This window comes from Eurypyga helias, unplaced genomic scaffold (genome assembly GCF_000690775.1).
Source record: "Eurypyga helias isolate BGI_N326 unplaced genomic scaffold, ASM69077v1 scaffold9567, whole genome shotgun sequence".
In the NCBI taxonomy this organism is placed as follows: Eukaryota; Metazoa; Chordata; class Aves; order Eurypygiformes; family Eurypygidae; genus Eurypyga; species Eurypyga helias.
In genome coordinates this window covers 798-18,230 of record NW_010263675.1, presented here as the reverse complement: position 1 = coordinate 18,230, position 17,433 = coordinate 798, and the positions used below count along the sequence as shown (strand labels likewise).

The 17,433-nt window shown below is 53.5% G+C and overlaps 1 protein-coding gene across 1 annotated transcript in view; it reads left to right on the top strand.

The window, feature by feature from the left end:
* SKAP1 (src kinase associated phosphoprotein 1) overlaps positions 1-16,436 on the top strand; it is a gene marked incomplete at its 3' end in the record, with an annotated part of 29,536 nt that extends 13,100 nt beyond the window's left edge. The window contains exons 2-8 of the mRNA XM_010156131.1: positions 562-642; positions 1,503-1,586; positions 3,030-3,154; positions 3,903-3,966; positions 4,759-4,923; positions 10,160-10,222; positions 16,324-16,436. Of these exons, the coding sequence (XP_010154433.1) occupies positions 562-642; positions 1,503-1,586; positions 3,030-3,154; positions 3,903-3,966; positions 4,759-4,923; positions 10,160-10,222; positions 16,324-16,436 (695 nt within the window). The remainder of the gene's footprint in view (positions 1-561; positions 643-1,502; positions 1,587-3,029; positions 3,155-3,902; positions 3,967-4,758; positions 4,924-10,159; positions 10,223-16,323) is intronic.
* Positions 16,437-17,433: the final 997 nt, after the last annotated feature.

The following is a 17,433-nucleotide window of genomic DNA, read 5'->3' as shown; positions in this document are numbered from 1 at the left end:
GGTTGGACTCCATCTTAAAGGTATTTTCCAGCCTAAACGATTCCATGATTCTATTTTATGATGGAAGGAGATGAGCAGGAGAGGGGGGAAACCTCAGCAGCCACGGCTTGGGGACATCCTGGTCCAGATGGTTTTGGGGATGAGATGCAGCTCCCACCTCATGCAGTGAGTGCCAGAGCCCCTCCGTGGCTGCAGGGTCCGGCCGCCAGCCCGGGGCAAGGTGCTGTGCTCTGAGTTAGACCAACACTGGACAAGGGGATTGTGTTAGAGCCTTGGCTGGGGTGTAAAGGGCTGAGCGTCAGCCCCCAGAGCAGCAACAGCCTCAGATTGCTGAGGACAGGTCTCTGTAGCCGTGTGTATCACGATCCTCATTTCCTTGAGGACTTCTGGGAGCCTGCAGCCAGGGCTGGGAGTAGCAGGCAAGATCATGATAGACCACAGTTTTCCCCTCCAGCTGCTGGTCTGCCCTCTCATGGTGCTTCTGCAGAGACGGGGGCTGAGAATGTGCTGAGGGGTTGTGCAAGTGGGAAATCCCAAGGTTTGGCTCTGTGCTTTCTCTAGGATTGGAGGAGATCCTACCAAAGCCTGTTCAGGACACAGGGAACATTTTGAAGCAAGGATATCTGGAGAAGAGGTCCCGAGGTAAGGCCTGACAAGTACATCATCAGGTTTGGGGATGTCACCCCAGAATTACCAAGAATACAAATTTGCAGATGAAGAACAGACAGGAAAACTCATCTTTTCTGCAGCTTTGTCGGTGGGAACATGCAGAACCTTTCAGGCATCATACACACAGAGGCCACAGCCTTTATTTATTCTCCTTTGCAGATCATCAAACTGCACAAAGATTAAAACCCAGAAATTGAATTAAGCAGCAGTCCAGTCCTCTAAGGCAAGATGTGCCCTTCTAACGAGCAATAGCTAATGAGGATAAAATCCCGGTGAAGACAAGGTAGTTCGTAGCATCACACACATTAGCAAGTCGAGATAAGGACTGTGAGTCAGCCTCTGGTTTATCTTGATTTTACTGACTCTTGTGAAAGCTACAAATTATTTCCTCATCACTCAGATTTTATCTTGATTTATTTACTGTATGACAGGTGGTAGGAGGCAAGAACAGCCCTTATTTTTCCTCATGGCCATCAGCTGAGCTGTAATACCGGCCCTGTGCATGTTTTACCTTGCTCCAATTACAGAGTAAAAGACATTTGCTTAAATTTCAATTAGAGGGGTTTAACCTAAAGCTGTGTTGCCTCCGGGTTAGCAGGACTAAGGGTTACAGCAGCGCAGCTCAGCGAGCTGCAGGTTTGCAGGGGCTCCAGCCTGGGTTCTCCCTTGGTTGAAGTTTTGTATTTAAGTTTGCTTTGCCTGAAGTTTGTGCCAAAAATCTGCATGGTTTTGTTGGGAAAAGATTCTTCTTTCTTTTTTTTCTTCACCTGAAGCATACAGTGATAGAGCAGAAGCTAACATTTTTTGTTCTTTTGCTGTCCTTTTCTTTCCAGAGCACAGCTTTTTCGGGTCAGAGTGGCAGAGGCGGTGGTGTGTCCTCAACAGAAGGGCGTTTTACTACTACGCCAATGAGAAAAGTAAGTGGTGAGATCCCAAACTGTGGGTGGTGGCTGAGGGCATGGACAAGGCTGGAAAAGAGGAGGGGAGAGTCCTTGCTGGAGGGCAGGCTAATGTCAGACAAGAGACAAGCATCTACCATGGGAAGGTTGGGATTCTCTATCAAGGCATAAAATGCAGGTTCTCCTGCTCTCAGCTTGCTTGGTTTTTCCCCCAGAACACCTTTATAGGTGTGGAATGAGAGAAGAGAGACAGAGGAGCAGAGCTGTGTGTAAATAAAATGATGTACCACGTTTTCCATTAGCCATCAGCTGGGTTTCAACCCCCTAAGTGACTGTATATAACCCACGTGTCGGTGTATAGAAATGTTTTGCAGTCATGCTCCACCGGGTACATATAAACAGACAGCTAATATCTCCAACAGAGTTTGGCATGATTAGAGAGATGGTCTTTCTCTGTTCTACCCATCCAGAAACACGGCATCCTAGCAGTTCACAACCTACACAAGTACATCCTTGATTTACAGTGCCCAAATCTGAAGTTAGGACAGGATTAAACTCCAGTGGATCCTGGGGATGAAGCCGTGTCTGTGTCCTTCTTCCACATCCTTTGTCCAAGGATCTTGAGCACTTTTGGTTTCCCATCAAGCTTCCCAACTCCTCTCACCCTGGCAGGGCTATGAGCTGCTCGGGCTTTGCCAGCAGCGGTAGGTGTGGAAGCCAAGGGCTGATATTTGGTTGTTTCTGCGGGGGATGAGCAGTTATCCTCTTCCAAATGGTCTCCAGAAAACACCAGAGTAAAGCAAACCTGTTATCAATGGGCTGAAATCCTTATATAGGGCTTGAGCTCACCCCTGGAAGTTTTCTAAGGATCTGCAAATCAAACAAAGATTAAGAGCATCTGCCTGAATCGTATTCCTGCACTTCTTCAGGAAGATTCATAAGGACATAATGAGCTGGGGTAAATAAAGGTGCCTCAGATGACTGCAGTGGCGTTCCCTCTCTCCACCCTGCCTGACACCAGCCGTGCGTGTGCATCGGCAAGATCTGTAGGCCAATTCTCAGAGGCCCCACTAAGTATTTCTTCCTGTACGCCGGCCCGTTAATTCCTTACCAGCAGAATAATCATCGTATCGTATTTCCCCAAGTACGCAGTGGTCTCTGCTTCATTACAACCAGCTCGTCTCATGCAACCCTCTGACCCCGGCAACCTTCCGCTGGCTGCTCGCAATCTCTTGAGGTTTAAAAGGGCGTCCTCTTTGCTGTGTCTTCATGAAGGTTTTATAATATTCCCTGTGGGAATGGACATGTTTAGGCTGAAGGGGTTTTTCTGGCTGTTTCCCATTGGCACATGGTGTACCCCAGTTTCCCTGTGTGGGTAACAGACCCCTGCACCACCCAGCAGTGCTGCAAGCTTGATGAAAAGATGCAAATTCCAGATTTAGCCTGTTTCTCTTCTTCCAGGCAAGCAACCTAAAGGCACCTTCTCCATTGAGCACTATAGCGCCCGCCTGGCTTTCCATCTCCGCAAAGACTCTCGGAGAAGATGCTGTTTTGAGTTAATCTGCCCTGGCAAACGCACCTACGAGGTAGGAACTGTGGGAAGAAGTGAACCTGCTATGCTGGTTTGAGCACAGAAGCACAAGCTCCCAGATCCGGGGTGCAGGCTGGACCTGCAGGGTTAGGGAGGCTGTAAATCCTCACCCCCCCAGTAAAACAAACCAAGCAGCACTGCAGAAGGTGCTGGTGCCTCTCCTTCTTGGCAGGTCATCTCGGCATGGACCTTCCCTTGGCACAAGAGTGATGCTGGGCTCTCTTAGCACTTGGGGGGCACAAGGATTACGTGTGAACGTGGGTTAGAAGCCGTAGACGATTGGGTTTGGGATGCTCATTTGTAAGTATGCAGTTCAGAGCCAGGTTAAATTTAAACCTTCAATCTGTGGAGCATCCAGTGGGGAGCCTAAAAACTGGTGTAGTGAAAAAACCTGGCCAAATCTCCAAAATGTGCATGAGAGCCTTCCTGAGCTTCAGGGAGACGTTGGATGACGAGTCTTGGTTCAGAGTGAGTATAGTATATTCAGTGGGGATTGTGGTTTCCATCTGAATTATTTTAATGAATTAGGCTTGACAGCCTTCCTCTGGGATAGTCTAGCTTTGTTCCGCTTCTGTTTTCCCTGTTTGGAATAGGGAATATAGATAAAGTAGTGAAATGGCTTTCCCAAAGTCACAGGGTAGAGAATAGCAGATCCAAGATCTCCATCCCCTGTTCTAGCTGCAAATCTTTTTCCTCTTCCCGCATACTAGAACCAGCATAATAACAGGTTGGCTTCTCTCCAGTTCACAGCCCCAAGCCCAGCAGAGGCTGAAGACTGGGTGGATCAGATCCAGTTCCTCTTGAAAGGTGAGTCTGGGAGCTTGGTCCAAGCCAGCGCGTGCCCTGTTTGTTTGGGCAGATCCTGGCAGCATCTTCTCACCCAGCTTGGGCTGCTCCCTCCAGCAACGGGTGGGCTTGTGCTCACCGCCAAGAGCTTGCTGGGGTCCCAGCACCCCCTCTTAGCAACAAGAGAGCTTCTTGGGCTTTGATCTTTTGAGCAGTTTGTTGAAAAGAAGTGGTGATTTGGAACCCACAGGCATTTGGTTTCAACTCAAAAGCTTTTGGCTGCTTTTTAGAGGATGGAGTTGTGTGATCTCCCAAAAGCTCCAGGTGTCACCAAGTGGGACAGAAAAAGGGTGAGAAGCGCTGCTCACTGTTGGGGTTGCAGATCTGCTCTTCTCTCCTCAGCTGGGGAAGGATGGGGTTTGGCTTCACTGGAGTTGCTCCAGTTTCAGACCAGCAATGCTGAGACAAAACTCCAGCCCCCTGTGTGGAAACCCACAGGAAGCTGCCCAGGAATGGGGTCAGGCTCAGTTCCTTGAGGCACTTGTTGAATTTAGCTTTGTTCGGTGGGATTTGCCACCCTTTCTTGAGCTTTTCCTTTGTTTTAGCCTATTCTCAGCTTCCATCACATTTTCTTTACACCAGGTGCTCATGGGCCAAGCAAGGGGACGGGTCACTCCCTGCAAGGCCCATAGTGAGCACAAAGTACAGTGGCACAGGCTCTGTTGCTTGATTTCAACTCGCTGAAAGTGAGTTCTTTGCTCTTTTCAAAGAAGATTTGCTCTTTTTCACCATGCTTTTGCTCTCCCCTGCCAGACCTGAGCTCACTGACTATCCCATGTGACGAGGAGGATGAAGAGGAGCCCTACAACGACGTGGACAGTTCTGACTCTGTGAACACAGCATCCCACAATACTACCCTGAATCAGGATGAGCCAAACACTGAGATGGAAGAGGATGACATCTACGAGGTTTTACCAGGTAAGCAGGTTAAAGCCCGAGCCATCCCCGAACCTCAGCCCTGCAAACATGGCAGGAGACCTTGGCCGCATCACACATCGGTGGGAATGAACATCTAGGGCTCTGCTGAATTTTACAGACCCACAACTCCAAGGTTTCACCCCGTTTCTTTGTTCAGACTAGTTGATGAACCACAAGAGCACATGCTTTCTGTTCTGGTGAGGTGGATGATTTGTAAATTCAGGTGGGGCAGCTTTTAGAGGTTCAGCTTGAGTAATATTAAGTTTGGTGAGAGTGGAATCTCTGGGCTGTGTTACCTGGAAAATCAGACTTTAGATGATGAAAATGCTCCCTTCTGGGCATGCAGTCATGGCCGTAACACAATTACTGGCCTTCCAAGAGATGATAAAATAACCACATTAAAGACTAGGGCTTGTTCACTAACAGTGCACGAGGCCTGGAGGTAGCAGGGCAGCGGCTGCCGGTTAAAGGAGCCAGGAGCAATCTTCCTGGCACAGAACCAAACAGCCTGCGAGGGTGACACGGTCTGTAACGTTTCTTACCGTTACAGCAGAAATCATGGTGTGATGTGCCCCAGGGCTTGGTCAACGGGTCACGTGAGCCTTATTCAAACCCGTGTGTTATTCTGGGATCAGCCAGCTCTGCTCCCCATCCCCGAGAGTGGGGTCCCGTGGTGTCTGTGTTCGAGATGCAAAATAGGTTCTTGTTTCTTCTTATTTATTTCAGAACTTTATATTTGTAGTGATTAAAAAAAAATATTAAATGCACCAGAAAGTTTTATGGTGCCTGAGATCTTTGTCTTGTTATTGCTGCCAAAGGAAATCTCTGCTCAGCAGTTTGCAAGTGGCATCCAGAAAGTTGCCGGGAGCGGAGCTGGGGCTCCGGGGCTCCCTGCACAACCCTGAGCAGGGCCTCAGCCTCTGTCCATCTCTCATCCTTCCTTCCTGACCTTCCCCTTTCGCTGTTTACATCCTCAGCTCTTTGGGGCGGCAGCTTTATCTTCCTCCAGGCATCTCCGAGCTCAGCAGCAGCCTCAGCGCAGGGGTCCCCGAGCTGGGGTGAGGGAAGGGCTGATGGTCTGTCACGCCAAGGGCTTTCAGCGTCCCCGGCTGCTTCGGCAGCTGTGCCTGACTCCTCACTGCCAACACCGACTACGGAGCAGACATTAGACGTGAGGATTGTTCCACACGTGGCTAATGGTGATGCTGCATGGAGCTTGTGCAGTGTTGATTTAGGGACAGACCCCGCTGTTGCTGGGATGCAGCATCTCGAAAGAGCTGGAGCCCACCCTGCCAGCCAGGCTCACCCCTGGTTCCCATGGATGTTGCTCTGCTGCTGTCACACACGGATCGGTGCCCTGATGCTGGGGGTGCAGAGCATCAGGGTAGAGGAGGGAACATGCCAGACAAACCCTTCCTTTAATTATGGGCTTTTACCATCCCCTTTGTCCTGCCCATCCCATTTTCCTAAAAGCTTCCAAAGAGGGGCCTGAAGCAGCCCAAAGGGTTGTGTCTCTGGCTGCTCGCCAGCCCAGACCCTGCAAGCAGCGGGGTTGAAACCCCTTGCTTTAGCAGTATCCTTCATCCCGAGTGCACGGGCATCCCAGGGGCTTTGTCCCTGAGGTTCAGCCCAGCCTCCGGCATGCAGCATCACTGTTGCACCGAGCCAGTGTAGGCAGGAGCTGCCTCTGCCTGCATCTCCCCTGCTCTCCGGCCATCGAGCCTCCTGCCTGTGCCCCACGGCTGGAATCGCAGTGACACACAGGGACGCAGCTCGGACGCCGTGCAGGATGCTGCCAGCGGGAAGCAAAGCCACAGCTCTCCCCTCCTGCATGCCCCCATTCCCTGCCAGGTTGAAGGTAGGTGGTGGGGGCACCTTGCTGTAGAGGCAGGTGCCCAGCTGAGTGGTGAGAAACCAGGCACAGGGCTCTGGGACAGGTAGGAGAGGTCTGCTCTCCCCCGAGCTCGTCCCCCTGGCCTTTGCATCCCTGGGACCCCCTGCCAGTGCAGGGAAAGTCCTGTCCAAGCTGGAGTCTCCTCTGGGCCTGCTGCCTCCCTCATGTCCCGAGTGAAAATAGAGAGAAAGAGCATGAGGGGAAAAAAAGAAAGGGGGGAGATGAAGAGATAATTTCCTCAGCAAGTCATCGTTGTTAATGAAGTTTTACAAAAACAGATACAACCAAGGAAAAATAAAATTTCACAGGTGATAAATTTTTCCAATTTCCCTGGCAGAATTCGATAGGATTGTTAAATTAAGAGTGAAGGTGTCTGTTAGGAAGCAACGAGCAGTGATGGGTAATTTTATAGAGTGGAAAATTGAATCAAATTGCTACATTAAAACACAGCTCCTCTGAGAATCTGCCCAATGCCCAGGCTGCTCCGGTGCGGCGGTGGGGTGCACGGCTCCCCGGCCATGCCCGGAGCTGGGGGCTGCCGTGCGGCTCTGGACCCCCGGTGTGGGTGCTCCGGGCTGCCCACGGGGTTGTGAAGGAGCTTCTCAAGGGTGGTGTGGCCAAGGCTGCGGTGCAGGGAGGTGGCATGGTGGGAGCAGCATAGCCCCCAGCAGATGCATTTTTCAGCATTTCCCTCTGATTCATTGCTATAAAATCCAGATATTGGCTGAGATCAAGCACCCAGGCCCTGGGAAGGCAGAGCAGCACTTCCAGGCTTTACTCCGAAAAGCACCCGGATGCAACAGGCTGCCGGGATGCGGCGTTGAGGGGAGGGTCTCGTGTCCCCATGGGTGTCATTCAGGAGTCGCACAGCTTGAAATCTGCAGAAGCGTGGCCTGGGGCCAGCGTGCCGCAGCACAAGCCGTGGTGCAGACAGGGCTCAGCAGCGGTGCAGGATTAGTGCCTTCACAGCCGTCCCGGCGTGTCTGTGCCCATGCTGTGAGCAGGGAAAGGCTGTGCTGGCCGTGCTGCAGCGCTGGGGGAGAGGATGAGGTGCAGGAGGGCAAGAGGAGGGGAAGCCACATCTTCTACTTGCCTCCCCACCATGTTTTCCTGAGAAAAATCCCATGGGAGGTCTTCTCTTCCTTCCTCAAAGCCTTCATCCGTCACAGCTCTTGCAACCTCAAGGGGAAACTGAGGCACAGAGGACTGAAACCCAGGAGAGCACCTTGTCCAGGTGTGAAGCAGTCAGCTGCCCAGCTCAGGTGGGCGTTGCAGATGGGGAGGGGGTCCATGGCTTTGGTTTCTGGTTACAACGTGCCCCATTCCATCAAATAGGGAATTAAATGGTCCAAGGTAGGACAAGGAGAGGCGGCTGCTCTGGAAAGCCTCCTCGGCCCCTGCCGGGCAGCCTCACATGGCTCCTGGAGAGCAGAGGTGTGGGGGAGCAGCAGCTCTCTATGGGGCGAGGGACCCACAATGTTGCCGGAGCTCGTTAGGGGCTGTAAATGTGACTCCCCATTAGCTGTGCCAGCAAAGTGGACCAGCTCTGCAGTCTAGGGGCGGCTCCCAGGAAAGCAGGGAGGAAGCAGGATAGACATATCTCCCCAGAATCATCAGGCACCCACAGCTGCCCAGCACCACGTCCGGGCAGGGAAACGGCTTTCCAACCCCGTCCTCATGTGGGATTCATGCAGCTTTGCTCATCTGGGAAACCCACTGCGAGGGTTTCCTCCGTGGCACGTGTTTTCCTGCGCCAGCGCCGGCTGACGCTTCCCGAGGAGCATGTCTGTGTGCCAGGAGGTGCGGGAAGGGCTCTGGGAAGAGGTTTCCTGAGGACAGCCTGGATCCAGGATGAGCGAGCCTGAGCGGACAGGAGGAGGGGGTGGCTGTGGGGAGGCCCTGGGTGCAGAGGTCACCCGGGGTGGTGAGGGAACGATGCTGCCCCGCTTTGGAGGGTGGCTCTGGGGGTTTCGTGGCATGGGGGCTGGTTTGACTGCCCTCTGTCTCACACCGAGACGGGATCAGGGGATTTGGTGCCAATGGTTACAGTACACAGGAATCCGGATGCGAGGGTTTGGGGCGCATGTGTGGCCATGGGGGGGGAGAGCGCTGTTACCTATAGGTTTACTTTCTCCTTTACAAATGCAAAGAGCAGGCAAAAGCCACTTTCAATAATTTATTTTAAAATCAATGCTAATGAGGTTCCGTCTCGTCAGTGGCCGAGTTTTACAATAAAGTCTGATTTATTTAGAAAAGATCCTTGGTGCCGCTTCCCGTCTAATGGGGGAGCAGCTGTGGTGACCCTCCAACTTGGGATGCCATTTGGGATTGGCAGCGGAGTTCTGACCTGGTTTGCATTGATCAGCGCCGGGCGGGAGAGCGGCTGGGGACGCGTCCTCGGAAAGCGCCGGGCAGCAGCAGCACGTCACCGCCCTGCAATCAGGGGGCCACGGGCTCAGCAAAACCCAGGCTCGGTTCCTGTTGGCTCTGCCTAAAGGTGACGGTAGAGTCACGTCCCCCAAGATGCGACACGCGCACCTCTTCTGCACCGGGCTCCCCAGCAGCGGTGCAGGAAGTGGACAAGCGATTTCCCCGAGCGTTGGCTTTCTGGAATGCTTTGGAATTGGGGCTTATTTATATGATTTTATTAGGTCACTTCTCGTCTTTGTGGTTGCAGGAGGAAGCTTGGGCTGTGATGGCAGGTAATGTGGGTGCTGTGCACCCGCCTTGCCCAGCACCCAGAGCAGCTCGGGCTGGGCTGTACCTGGCTTGGTGTTAAATAATCTTATTTAAACTTCTTTGTGTCCAGATCCTTGTTCCCGTCAGCCACCAGCCATTTTCACAGGGCTTCCCTGTGACCTCCAGCCTCTCTTTCCTTAACCTTTTCCATGGTATTTCTTATTATTTTCTTGCCTCCTCTTTCCTCATCCTCCATAGCCATCCCAGCCTGCCTGCGGTCCTCTTTCTCCTTAATTTCTGCTTCTGTCCGCAACCCTTCCTCGCATTTCTGTTCCGGCATTTCTCCTCAGCGTCTCCTGTTCTCCGGGCTGCGAGTCCTGCACAGGAAGCATCTCTTCCTACAGGGCATCGGCAAAGTGCTGCCTAAATTTATGAGGCTGTAAGAAGTGATTTGTTTTTACCAGTGTTAACAACAATTCATATTTTTTATACACCACATTTTAAAATATTATCTGTGACTTCCTCCCTTCCACTCTTCACAATTAAGCCAGGAATTTATTATTCTGACAGTCGGATGCTCTTGCAGCCCTCTGCCTGCCTGGTGGTTTGGTGCAGCAGTAGCACAGCCCTTCCCCTGACTTCTCTGCTCTGTTTTCCCCCCAGATGAGGAGCTGGACCCCCCCTTCCCAGAGGACAGTGAGGGTGCCAGGAGCAGACAGAGAAGCGGTAAGAGCCCGCCCGACTTTGGCCAACCCAAAGGACCCCCAGGTCATGGCTGGGGGGGTCTGAGTCCAGCCACCTTTGTGTGTCCTGGGGTGTGGAGGGTGACGGAAGGGTGTGGAGGATGGGAGAGGCCGCGAGAGCAGACTGATGGGTGACAGAGGGGGCTCTCCAGCGGGTGATGTTCAGGTAACTCAGGGAGCTCTCCCCATCTTCTCCATGCTGTGGGCGTGGGGGATGCCTCCCCATTTTGGACAGGCACCCCTTGGGGGTTGGCCTTAGTGAGCTCTCCACGGAGGAGCCCCCCCCTCCTGCCTGATGAGATCTGTGTGCTGAAGGATGTCCCATGGAGGCACTCCTGTCCCTCATCCCATCCTGGACCAGAGCCGAGCAGCAGGCACGCCAGGGAGAGGGACCCAGCCCTCCCGGCACATCCCAAGGGGCCGGGGAGAGGAGCTGGGGCAGAAACAACCTGGAGAGAGGGCAGGAAGCGACTCATGGCCCAGAGGAAGCTGCCGCAGGGAGGGATCTCAGCGCGGGAAGCCGGAAGGACGCGCACCACTACCCCAGGAACCAGCACCACCCGCCCAGAGCCAGCAGCCCAGGAGCTGGCCACAGTGGCCAGGGCCTCCACCCCTGCTTTTTCCTTAAGGACCCGCACTGTGGGATGGGAGCGGAAGATCTGTTTCCTCCCCGGTCCCACCTGCTTCGCTTTCCATCGCCGCTTCCGCCCCGGTGCAGGAAAGCAGTGCTTGTGTCTGAGCAGCTGGACATGGACCAGCCAGGGGCTTCCTGCCGCCCCGCTAGCTCCTTGCTGCATGGGAAAACACATCCTCCTGGCAAAGTCCGGCTCGGGAGACCTTCCCACATCATCCTCCCGCTCCAGAGCTTGGAGGGGACAGTCTCATGCTGCTGGTGCTCAGATCACGGGTGCCTGCCCAGCTGGGGACCCCCGCAGCAGGTATCCAGCTTGTTGGGTGATGGAGACCGGAGGGGTTCGGTGTTGATGCTGTGGGTGGCTAAACTGGCCTCGTGCCTGCTTGTGCTCTCTAGAATGCACGAGCAGCCCAAGCAGTGCTCAGCTGGCTTACCTCTCCCAGGGATCAGAGAACCCCTGTCCCCAACTTCCCGGTGTTCCCTGAAAGCCTGATGCAACTTTAGTCGACATCAACCCCCTTGGATGTCTCTTGGGCAGTTGGCCCCAGCCCAGGAGCGTGCTCAGGCCTCTTTCTACTGAAATCTCAGTAACACAGACAGGGTTGAGTCCCAGCAGTTTGCAGAGACTGGAGCAACTCGGCGTTCCTCCACTCCTTGGGGCTTTGTGGAGTTCATTTCCCACCCCCCAACACAATGACTTATTTGGCCACTGGAGCTGGCTGCAGCCGGTACCAGCACCCAGAGCTCAGAAAAAACGACATCCCAAGCTTTATAAACCGTAGTGTGGCCCTAACGCGGGGCTGCATATTTGTTCATGGGATGCCTCGGCACGGGGCGAGGAAAGCAGAAGGTGATGGGATGTGCGTGCGCACACACACGTTTTCCTCCGCCTTTCCCAACTGCCCCAACATGTAAACATCCAAAGGAGCAGGCGGCGGAAAAGCAGCTCCCCCGTGGGTTTTCCAGCTCGAGGTGGGGATCAGAGCGTAGCTTTGTGGCAGGCTGGTGCCAGGGGTGATGATGAACCTGCACCCCAAGGCTGCCCCCAGGATTTTGGCTCTCTCCTGTCACAGCCCTGCCAGCCATTTAAACACCCTGCTCGTACTCATTAGCATCTGCCCGGCGGTTGTAATTGTTGTTAATGGTTATAACTGGTTTAGTTATTAGCATTGTCATGATTGCTTTAAGTCCTGTGTCTGTTTTTACACTAAATCATACATTAAGCTCGTGCTTCTGAAAAGCTGGGCTGCATTTCAAGTGGGAAAGGTTATTGCCGTGCCGGGAACCCCGGCCCTCGCGCCTTTTGCCTTGGCAATTTGTGCTTCTGTCCAACTGGACCAAGGGTGAGAAAGAGATGACGAAAGTCCTTGAGCAGAGGGCTGGGCTGCAGGGAGGGAGGGAAGGGGCTAGTTCTTAATTATATCGCACAGCCCAAGTGCCAGATGAGCATTTGGCTAATGGAAAACTATTGTTTCTAATTTCTAAGAACCACAAGGATGCCACGATGCTGGAGCAGCCCAACAAATCCAGCTGAGAGCTGCAGGCTGCTCCTGCCAAGACACCCATTTGCTCCGCTCAAGGCGGCTTAATCCCTGCCTTCTGCGCCGGATGGGCTTCGGGGCTGCTGCTGCAGCGTGAGTGTATTAGTCACATACAAACCGAGCAGAATTCCTCCGCTCAGAAAACACGAAAAGCCTCACAGCCTGCCTCCTGTCACAGTCCCCTGCGCTCGGCGCGGCAGGAGGTTTCACCTAGCGTGAGCGCAGCAGCGCAAACCCCTGAGCTGCAGACGGTTGTCATTAGGTTTCAGCATCAACAGGCGTCTGAAGCAACACGCCCAAAGCAAAGGGGTTGGGGCAGACTGTGCCTCTCCCACAGCCCCTGCTTGGGGCTGCTCAGGCTGCAGAAGAAAATGATGCAGTTGTCACATTTGGCTGGTTCTCTTAATGACCCCAAGGCCCATAAACATGGGAGCAGGCTCTCGTCCCACTTACATCAGTGTAAATCAGTCGCGCTGAAATCACGGCTCTGCCCTGAACGCAGGTTTAAATGTCTAGACGCGGCACTGGGGCTTTGTAAACAAAACCTCTTCTTTATAAAAGGCGGCAGAATTAATGCAGGAGTCCTGGGGTGGCTTGTTTGGATCCAACCCACATCCCACCCAGCCCGGAGCTGGCAGGTCGGGAGGATCACGGACATTAACCGTCCCACGTGGAGGCTGCAAAGGGAAGTTCTCCCTTGCCTGGCCTTACCTTTGAGTGCTAAAAAAAGAGCCAGGATCCCTTTTCTGCAAATGGTCTTAATTTTAGCAAGACATTCTCGGTAGCTGGCACAAACATCTCTGTAGCTTTTGAAGCTGCGGCTGGGAACGAAGCGCAGAGCCCAACGTGCTTTGATCGTGAGACATCTCCCTCGTCTGCTGTATTAATTCTGACCTTTTGAAGGCAGGGTTGGAGGGAGGGGTGAGACCTTCCATCTGAGCAGCTGACATAGCTGGAAAAACATACACGAGCTCTTGGGAGCACAAACCTTCCTGTGGGCTGGAAATTTGTCTGCCTTTATACTCGCAGGGCATCATGTCCAGGCTTCTGCAAAGTCTCTGTGCACCAGTGGCTTCTCCTTTCTCCGCACCTTGACAGGGTGACAAGATGCCTCCGAGGTCCTCCTGTTCCTCGGAGAAGCAGGAAGGAGCAGATGTGGGATAGGGAGGCACCTCCCAAGCGTTCCTGGTAAATGAGGGACAAGGCTGACTCCAGCTTCCAGGCACCATCCTCCCTGGGGGCCAGCAGACACCCGGGTCCCTGTCCTGGGGGAGCTTGGGGGGAGAAATGGGCACTTTCAGCTCTGGAAATGACCTGTAGGAGTATGTATTTTCTATCTCAACCCCAACCCCCTTCCCCTCCCAGTACATCAGTGACACCGCAGAACCCTGAGGAGGAGCAGATTTGGGGTGTCGCTGTGTTTAAATCTCTTCAGCATCTTTAATTCTCATCAGCATCTACGCTGATGCTCCATAGAATTACTGGTATTTTCGGTACCCCTGGAGCAGCCTTTCCCCAACCTCATCGCACACGGGATGTCAGCAGCTCCGTGCCAGGCACCATCCCCCTCTACCGGGTTATTCTCTGGATGGTGATGTTGTCCTCACACCCTCCCCTAACGACCTCTTGTGTTAATTACACAATTTGCCGGCTCCTACCAAAGCTGCTGCTTGCCTCGTCCTCCTGCCCAGCACCCGCACGCCCTGATATTTCCTCTGCCTCCAGTTCATAACCCCTGCTTCCTGCACTTAGCACAAGCTTAAATAACTCAGTAGCTCCTACTCCTTCTATTCCCTTCACAATCTTCTCCTCACCACTGTGTGCTCCCCCTTTAATACTTTCCAAAGGATGCAGACCTACTTCTTTTTTTTCCCAGCCTTTCTATTTAAGTTCCCCAAGTCCCTGAGTCATTCCAGTTGCTCCCTGCTGTGCCATTATCCATCTCTGTAATGTCCTTTTTCATATTTAGGTGATCAAATCTGGGCACAGCACTCCAGATGCACCCTTATCGCTCGGTCCCTTATACCATATTACAAACATTTCCTCCAACATGTGCTCCATAGTTTCTATTTATGCTTCCTGGGCTGGGTTCAGCCGCACAGATCGCTGGTACAGCCCCGCTGCTCGAATCCCTCCCCCTGCGGAATGTGGTTTTACTGGGTTTAATTATCCAAGGGGGTCACATCATGGAGATGTCCGTGGCGTGACATCTGGATTCACCCCCACTTCGGTGCTGTGCCATCAGAGCAGCCACCTGCCTCAAGCCTTTGGTCTGGGAGCGTGTTTTAAGTTACCTGGTGTGCTTGAAAACTGGGAATCTGGAGGGTTTGGGGTCATTTTCTGATGCTGGGAAGGATCCGTCGGATGTGCTGGGACAAGTCACTTCTCCAGTCTGCAAATGGGGCAGAGGAGCGTCTCCACCAGTCGTGGGGATCTGCAAACCCTCGGCATTGGGCTCGTCTGGTCCCATCGCAGGGCGGGATGCTTCCCTGCAGCGGAAAGGACCTTTCCTGGTGGCTCTGGTCTCTGGGCCAGTTTCTGGAGTGGGAAATGCCGTTCTGAGAAGGCAAAGATGGAAATGTTTTGTTCTGGAAATGCTGCTGTGACTTTTTCCGGAAAGCCCACTCAGGCCTTTAGCCCAGGGCGGTCCCCAGCCTCAGCACCATTTGCCAGCGGCCTCGTCGGCCCCAGCCCGCGGCTTTCAGCTGACAGATCGTTGGCCTCTCCAAAAAAAAGAGAGGGGAGGGGAGGACTTTGCTGGCTCATGTTCCCTTCCCTTTCCACAGCAGAGTGTGATCACAGGCGTTGAGCAAAGGCTCTGCCATCCCAAACTCGCAGCTCGATGGGAAGATCAAGACCTGAGCTATTGGGTTGTATCGTGCCATGGAAGGTTTGGGACCTTGGGGACAAGGCTCCAGGGAGAACTTAGAGCCCCTTCCAGTGCCTGGGGGGCTACAAGGAAGCTGTGAGGGACTGTTTCCAAGGGCAGGGAGTGACAGGACAAGGGGTAACAGGTTTAAACGGAAAGAGGGAGATGGAAATGGGACATCAGGAAGGAATTCTTCCCGCAGAGGGTGGGGAGCACTGGGACAGGTTGCCCAGAGAAGCTGTGGATGCCCCATCCCTAGGAGTGTCCAAGGCCAGGCTGGATGAGGCTTGGAGCAACCTGGTCTAGTGGAAGGTGTCTCTGCCCATGGCAGGGGTGGGACTGGGTGGGCATTAAGGTCCCTTCAGCCCAAACCTTCCTGTGATTCTGTGGTTCTATGACCTTCGCTGAGCCCCTGGAATGCAGGATGAAGACAGATGTTTGCTCCCTGCTCCCCTCCCATCCCTGTTCCTGCTCCAAGCCTTCCCGGTCAAGCAGTCGGTGCTGTTCTCTTGCTGAGGGTGCCCTGCTCCATTGGCCGTGATCCCCTGCTCGGCTTCTTTAATTAATAAATTTGGCTGCCACCTTCCCCAGCAGCATTGTCACGAGGCCCCCAGCCCCTCCCATAGCTTCTGGCTGTCACCGTGGTGGGAACACAGCCCAGCAGAGCTGGGGCTGGTGCCACGTGTCCCCTCCTGACCAGGGTACGGATGCCCACCTCGGGGGCAGCTTGTTTTGAGCCTGAGAAGGAGATGAGGGACTTGGGAGAGAGGGAAAACATCTTTGTTTTCCTTTGTGGCTTGTAGTAAACAGGTTTTACTGAAACAGAAACATTTACCAGTGTGTTTTCACGTATTTACTGATAGTTATTGCATTTATTTATTGACCAGACCCTTGGCTCTTAACTGAAATACAAAATGAATAACACCAATATTTCCTTCCTCTCCCCAACAAATACCAGCCACTCTCCCCCAACAACCCCAGTATATCCCCATGTAACTCCCTGTCACCCTCACCTCTCTTTTTATTTGATGTTACCCCAGGAGGTTCCCAGCGAGATTACGCTAATTACTACCAAGGCATGTGGGACTGCAGCAGCGAGCATCCCGACGAGCTCTCCTTCCACCGCGGAGACCTCATCTACATCCTGAGCAAGGTAAGAGCATCGGTGCCAGCCCCACATTCACCCTCGTGGGTCTGGGGCTCAATTGTAAGGTGAAGAACTGGTGAAATTGGTAAAAATCAAGGTCCAAAGAAGAGTTAAATTAGCAATTTAGTGAAGGGGAGCGGGATGGCTGAGTCCGGTTCCTCTCTGTGACCACCCCCACTCCCTGCCCACACTCCCTGCCTTCACACGTGACATTTTAAATGCCCCAAAGCATGATTCCTTTATTTTTAGTTTGGTTTTTTTTTCCCAGTAATGGAGTCTGTACGTGCTGTTGCTCAGGTATTACAGGGGTAATTGAGTTGCTCAACCGGGTGTGACCAAGGCTCCCTTTGGCAAAAGCAGGCAGGTGAATAAATTAAGTGTTTACCTTTAGTGGGTCTGGGGGGGCAAAAAGCAGAGCCACCGGTGCCTTTGACCCTCTCCTACCCTGCTTGTCCCCGCGGCGCTCCATCCTGCCTCTCAGCCGGTCCCCGCCGGATCATGGTGGCCCCATCTGGCAGCGATGAGCTGGAGCGATTGCATTTTTGGGGTGATGCAATGCACTTTTCACCCCATTCTGGCAGAAGAACAGCGATGAACTCGGTGGTTGTACCCCATCAGCGGGCACCCACCTGGGGAAGGTCAAGCAGACCCAATGTGGGAAGGGCGGTGTATGCAGTGGTGGCGTAACTGGACCCTTGGAGATGAATATTACCTCCAAGTCTCAGGCTTATTGAGACCAAGGCCAGGTTTTAGAGCTGAGAAAAAGAATCAGGTTTAGTTTGGTATCCTGGTGATGGCCCCAGGGTGGACATGGGTGGTTGGATGCTGCGGTGATGGGCAGGAGAGCGGCGGTGGCAGTGTCAGGCCCTCGGAGGTTCCATCCATCAAAGCCCTCGAGGGCCCATGCAGCAGGGCCGGGGCAGCAGCTTGCCCCGGTGGGCTCCAGGGCAGGCACCGCTGGTGCCACAGCAGCCCCCAGCCCGGCGTGGGCACATCCCCCTCC